This window comes from Pundamilia nyererei, unplaced genomic scaffold (assembly GCF_000239375.1).
Source record: "Pundamilia nyererei isolate P.nyererei 1_Seehausen unplaced genomic scaffold, PunNye1.0 scaffold00128, whole genome shotgun sequence".
Taxonomy (NCBI): domain Eukaryota; kingdom Metazoa; phylum Chordata; class Actinopteri; order Cichliformes; family Cichlidae; genus Pundamilia; species Pundamilia nyererei.
This window is the reverse complement of record NW_005187529.1, coordinates 977,363-984,319: the sequence shown is the minus strand read 5'-3', so window position 1 is coordinate 984,319 and position 6,957 is coordinate 977,363. Positions and strand designations below refer to the sequence as shown.

General features: G+C 40.6%; 1 protein-coding gene across 1 annotated transcript in view; it reads left to right on the top strand.

The window, feature by feature from the left end:
- Positions 1 to 252: 252 nt before the first annotated feature.
- LOC102195523 (CUB and sushi domain-containing protein 3-like) overlaps positions 253 to 6,957 on the top strand; it is a 230,622-nt gene continuing 223,917 nt past the window's right edge. The window contains exon 1 of the mRNA XM_005743207.1: positions 253 to 791. Within this exon, the coding sequence (XP_005743264.1) occupies positions 614 to 791 (178 nt within the window). The 5' untranslated portion in view covers positions 253 to 613. The remainder of the gene's footprint in view (positions 792 to 6,957) is intronic.

Below are 6,957 nucleotides of genomic sequence, written 5' to 3'. Positions count from 1 at the left end.
CACACACACACACACACACACACACACACACACACACACGCTCTCATTAACACAGTACGACTCTTTCTCAGTATTTGCATTCTTCTTTATGAGAAGAATGCAAATAAAGATAAAGATACCTCCCTCCTTCTCCTTTGCCACCCACACCTTGCTGTTCCCACTTCATGATTTGTTACCCACACATCCGCCAAATCATACTTACACAGGACGCTCTCCCTCTCGCACCCTCCCCTCCCTGCTCCCACCGCCACCTTTCCTCTCTCACTCTGCCTGGCTCAATTGCCGATCGATAAAGCCAGCATTCAAACTGTAGACCAGACTCTTCTCCGTCATCAGCCGGTTTTTAGGGATTCAAAGGGAAATATGTTGAACGGCAGACACAAGAGCGCGCCAGCAGAGATCCTCGCACTTGATGCCCCTCTCAGCAGAGATGGTTGAGCCCTCGTCCAGGTTGCTGTGGTCCTATCCTAAAATTCAGTCTTGCTCACTTCTCTCCTATCAGCTGACGAAGCGCGGCGGGCGGCTCTGCCTGTTTCTCCTCTGAGAAGGGAATCTACTTAAACCCCCACAGAAAGCGAAAACTGGCCATAGGTTACATGTTTTAGTTGTGAACATGAAGGGGATTTACAGAGACGGATACTACGACGGATCTATTGAACTACGGGACGTTTTCAACAGGAGATGCGTTAAATGTGGCAGACGGGACTTTGTTCAAGCCAAAACGATGAGGATTAGAACGGGGATTGTTTTTTGGAACCTCGTCTTCTCACTGATGTTCACTTGTGTGAAAGGTACGAGCCACTGCCGCAATTCTCTGCATTTTCGAATGCGCTTGGTGTGCCTCGGTGTGTGTCTGCGCGCGCATGTGTGCGTGCGTGCAAGAAATCAAAACCTTTAACGTTACAGACGTGCACATAATAGCCTACCTCGGCTCTCTGGATGGACTTTTAAGGGACGCATTTCGGCGGTTTTGCGCTCAATGCAGGCTTTGACAGATTCGCTCAATAGATATTCTTGCGGTAGCCTACGCTTCTTCTAATAGCCTACGTGAGCTGCTTTGCTTAGTAGGCTAACTAGTGAATTGTTGAGGCGCAAGTGCACGCGCCGCAGATTGATCATGTTAAGAGATTTTGATTTTCTTTTGGGATAAAGCCGCGCGCATTTTCTCGTTTCTGGGTCGAGTTTTTCAAGTATTTATGTGAGATTTGCGTCAGGCCGGTTTCTCACCAGAAACGTTACTGAACCCATTCAGGGACCGAGGCAGGTTAAGTGGTGTAGAACCAATTTGTTGGCTGGTATTTATCGAAGTTGCCAGTGCAGGCAGGTGTAAGGTGGGCTTCTTAGTATTCTGGTGGCTCTGTCTCTGTGTCTGACCATTTCAGTGCTCGATGTAGCTGGTGAGGTAACAGCTGCTTTAGTTTATTTTCCCTCTGTCTTCTTCTTATATGCATCAGCAAGATTTAGTCAGACCAACAACTGCACTAGTAAAATGCCACTTTCCCAGCAGTTTTCAAAATAAAGTCCTTAAAAAACGACTTTGAGCTCGATTGTGTCATCTCTCTGTTTTTATTTTAATTAGATTCATGCTGTTCACTCACTACAGCTTTTGTAAAAGTCAGTCAAAGCGACGAGTGCTTATTTAGCACACTGCAATTAACATGTCCTCATCCGCTGTTCAATGGCACGTAAACATTTGCAGAAAGCAAAAATGAAATTCTCGTGCCCTTGCAGTGGAGTTACATGTCGAAACATGTGTGTGTGTGTGCATGAGTGTGTCTGTTTGAGTACCACACACTACTGGATGAAATTCTCATTTCTTACTAAAATCACACGCAAAGAGCGAAAGAGAGAGAAGCAAACAAAATACCCCCCAACCCCAAACCCCCAAAATGTGTTACTTCTGAATGTCTTTGCGTAAAACACATTAACGATGTTTTATGCGTGTGACTGAATGGCTACCTATCTGTTGCATGCATGTATTTATTTCCGAATGTGGGGACTCACAGATATTAATTTACATGCAGATTGCTCGCCCTGTGAGTAATTCCAATGTCTGTCTCTTGGGGGTGGATGAGATGTGCAGCATGCAGAGTAGCAGCGCCCACCAAGAATGAGCCAAGTCGAGTGGAGCAGAGTCGGGCACAGTGCTGTTTCATCACCACCCACACTGTGGCAATGTCAAACCTTGAGGCCACTGCCAATCCTCCTAGTTCTGTTACTTATTAGGGAGACAGCCAGTCAGGAATTGGGGGAGGGCGTGGGGGGAGGGAGAGGAGGAGGACGTGAGGAAAGGGGAGAAGGCCTGGATCTTCTTTTGGAAAAGAGTGGAGGAAATAGTGACACGGCGCAACGAGAGGAAGAAGAACTATGGAACAGTTGTTGTTCCTCAGCCTCTGACAGTTGACACAGTGTTTTCAGAAGTAAAAAGATATCTGCTACATCTGGCCTGTGACTCACTTCTCCTTCTAAGATAATGATGCCATAAAAAAGGCTCCTATCTGGCAGGGTTTGTACAACAGCACTTTTCTAGAGGTTCTTTTTCAGTGACTATAATTAGATTATTTTTGAGCCAGGATCCTGTCCTGGGTGATGCACAGTTCTGATTCTTAGGTATCTCCATCACCTGTCTAAATCTTGGCACTGTGCACATATATAATGAAGTTGAATGAAAGTTTTGCAACTTGTTGTGCAGAACAGATACAATGTCACAATTTCATTAAAAAAAACAAAACTCATTGCAGCAGTTCGATTAACTGTGGAAATTCAATGCAACTTGGTCACATCCTTGAAGAGAATATAATACTGCGTATACAAATTGAAGAGGATAAACTGTAGACATTGAAGTTTTTTCTGGTGGTTTTAAAGATAAAGTCCTTAAAAACATGAAGAAATAGATGATCAAAATAACTGGTTCAAACACCAATTGAATTCCTTTGCGCTGACAATGAACAATCTGTCTCTCTTCCCTTGGGTACAAAAGCGGCCTTTGTCCGTTTTTTATGGTTGTCGCAATGCGTTCATCGATCAGTGGACAATCAATATGTTCACAACAATAAATCTTCTGTACTTACAGAAGAAATGGATAATATCATGTGAATGTAAGTGGCGATGCTCTGAAGAACCAGACTGTGGTTATGTGCACAGCTTGCTTCATCTGCCCCCTTTACTCGTATAGTGTTTATGGTTATTAGAATAGTGAAGCAGATGGATGCTGTTTCACTTTATATTCATACTTTTTATGGATTTAATTAATTTTCAGTGGTATTTTGCATATCAAGATCTGCTCAGACATTCGTTTTTTGTTGTTTGGGTCTTATAAATGAAAATTAGGAAGGTGTGTCCTCATAGGAAGCTGAAGGAGCAAAGAGACCACAGAGGCTCTGGGCTGTATCGTGGACCCTTGAAAAGACAATGAACGATTAATGATTGCGAGCAGATTGTTGAAAATTGTCCATCTGTCGTGTGGCACTGCTTCTGTTTATTGTGAATACATTGTATTTCTAACATTTTCTTCTATCTCTCACGTGTGTGTGTGTCTGTGTCTTTATTAAGTCTATACTGGGCAGTCTCTAATTATTGGTAATCAGGTGGGTTCTACACAGACTGTAATCTGGCCACTGAGCCCTTGATGAAGACTTTATCTCAATGTGATTATGTAAACAGGCTGGGAAGGCTGCTGGGGCTAATCAGGATTACAATTTGTCTGTGTAATTATATTCTATCTTGTGGGAATGCTGGGCATTATCCAACTGCCTCCAAGGTCCACAAAAATGGTCGAAGAAGATGAAGAAGTACAACCCATACAGTTCCAAAAAAGTTGGGATGGAGTTTAGTATGTAAATAAATATGCAGTCCAGTGATTAACAAAATCATATAAACCTATATTGAATTGTAAATTGTACAAAAACATCATTTTATACTTGAAATGTAGGCATTTTTATTATTATTATTATTTAAATACTTATTGAACTTGTGCTACAAAAAGGTAAAGACCTGACAGAACATCTCATTGCTAATTAGGCTGACTGGCAACATGTCAGTAAGATGATTACTGACTGTTTCTTTCAAATGTAAAGGAAATACATTCTGGGCAAATTGTTTGACATTCCAGCATTTAATAAGATGTCTTTGTGCTATACTAAATTAAATACGGATATTAGATGACTAGCAAATCAGTTTCGTCTGTGTTTGCTCAACTTTACAGAGTCCCAAAATTTTGAAGGGAAATAAAAAAGAGGATTTTACTTGGATGTGTTAATAAGCTCTTTTCCTGGATGATGATACGTGAACTTGGAACAGCTAACATTTTACGCTCTGGCTTTCTTATGTTTCTTTCAGTGCTGATATCTTAATGGATAGTCCAAGTGGCATACCAAAGTAATACTCAGTTCACCCACTGGCCGCTTGCTCGTGGCTTTAAGCCTGGACCAAGCTCTTAGATGTTGCTGTCAGGCCCCTGTGAAGCCTGGATATAGTTTGATGGTTCTGATGAAGTCTGTTTTAATATAACTAGTATTCTTGGGGGAGATAGACTGGCAACATCTTGTATTCAGGAAGCTCACCGTTAGCTGAGATTAAATGCAATATGTTGAGGTGAGGCCAAATTGAGAGTCTACAAATTCAAGCTGGACCCTGTTGTGCACATCAGGTGCCATTTTAAGTGAGGATTAAACTCATAAATGTCTGGAGTTATACTTACTGAAAGAAACTTTTCATTTATTTAACAATATTCATGCGTTTCTCTTTACATTTGAAACAAATAAACCAAAAAAAGGAGATAAGTCATGGGACAGAAATTTGGAAACAGTTGCAGTTGTTGGCCCTAGTTGGGAAACACGATTTAAAGAATTTTGCTTACACATCAATTAAAATGTAATATTGTAAGAGATGATATTCTGATTTTTTGTTATAATTACTGTTCTTAAATGTTTCTACAGTGCAGTATATTTTCAGTAGTACTAAATTCATAACATATGCATGTGTCTTCATGGATGTTCTTTCTCAGTGGCCACCTGTTTGTGTCTGTGGTTGTCAGCTGAAGTTCTGATGTGTGACAGGAGAGCACTGTCTGGGAAAATAAATGAAGCAATGTGAAGCTAACTATAAAGCTAGATTGCTCAGTGGCTGTTACCATGAATCTACAGCATGTCTTCTCAAATAAACTAAACCAATTTGCTACCAATGTTTACAATGTTTCGGAGGCAGCACATGGAGATTATATAATTCATCTACACACACAGGTAGACCAAGAACAGGCTTTTCCCCTTTAGCAAATGAATTATTAGATTTTTCAAAAGGTAGCTTTGTGTTCTTCATATTTGGTCTCACAGAGGCTGTGCTTAATTAAACAAAATTTCTTGTAACAAACTACGAGTGGCCTGTCAGTCTTACTCGATGTCAAATATCAGTGGCAAAGACACACAAAAGTATCGAAAATGTAATATAGGGACCTGTTTGCATGGTATGGTAATAACTTGCTGTTTTACTAAAGAAATATTGGGGCACTCTCATTCTCTGCCAGTTTAGTTACCTCATCCTGGTGCTGAAACTGAGACAAGATGCTCACAGAGTAGCATCTTAGAAGCGGCTGAATTCTTTACAAATACTTTAATCTGAAAGTTACTTCTTTTTATCTCAAAAAAAAAAGTCTCTTATCCAGTGTTACAGGTGAGAAGACACAATAAGGCTTCTGCTGTGCATAGTGAAACAACCCATTGATTAACTAATAATGAATTCAGGGTGTCATGCTGTTTGCCTTAGCTTTTTGTCCTGGCCTGTAGAGTTGCATTTCTTTTACGCAGTTATTCATCCATTTCCATATCTGCACATATTGGGTTTGGTTTTTTTTCCGTTTGTTTTAACTTTGCCTGTTTAACATGGTTTGTCTGGTTTGTCCAAAATGCTTCTTCTTTCAATTTTCTCCATTGAACCAGGACTCACTTTTTTCATAAAAGCATTAATAAGTCATCAGTTAGGTCCATTTAAAACACAACTTAGGTTTTAATATGCTGCAAAACAAAGACCTTACAAGGTGGCAGCCTTGTAAGAGTTTTACATAGAAAAGATAAGTGGCCAGATAAAAAACAAATTCTTATCCTGTGCGTCTTTCTTATGTCTCTTCAGGAAAAGTGAAGTGTTGATGTTATTGTTTGTTTGGGAGATTGGAGGCTTGAGCGACAGGCATCCTATTAGATGTGTTGTCGGCTCACAGTTTTGTGTTGTACAGCAACTCTCACAGCGGTGGTCTGGCATCAGGTGCAATATGCCTCAGTAGCACTTTGAGGATCTACTGGTGTCTAGCCATAAAATACCATATCTGCTGGGAAGTAAGTAAAGCACGATGAGCTACAGTAGTAGTTATTAAACTAGGCCACACAGACACACAATTGCTGTTATTTCTGTACACAACAGTGTGTGTTCATACTTATGCATGTGCCAGCTGGGATTCAGCGTGGCAGTCTATTTGATTTGACCATTTTTCACCTGAGTATGTGTGTGTGTGACCATGCACTTATGCATGTGCCAGCTGTGTTTCAGTGTATTTGATTTTACTATTTTTCAGCTCAGTGGTTGGCAATTCAAAATCACCAAATCTAATACTTCACAGCCCTTTCCCAAATTGCAGTGACACACTCATGAGGTAATAGTGATTCTCTAGGAAGCCTCTTTTCTGTTTTTGTTGTAGGGAGCCCATTTCCCTTTCATCAAGCATGCAGACAAGCGTAGTGAGGGACTGCGATAATGCACATTCTATCAATATGAAATGCAAAGGTGCAGTACAGCCACGCAGATAAAATCCTTCTTTTTGAGGCCATCAGTCTAAGATTCGTGTCTACTAAAGTTGCTGTTCTGGTTATAGTGAAGAAAAACGACTCTCTCTTTTTCACGCAACACTTTAAGTCTGTAACTCAGAGAACAGATTTTGATAGCTCTGAGAGAAAAGTTCATGAAATTGGA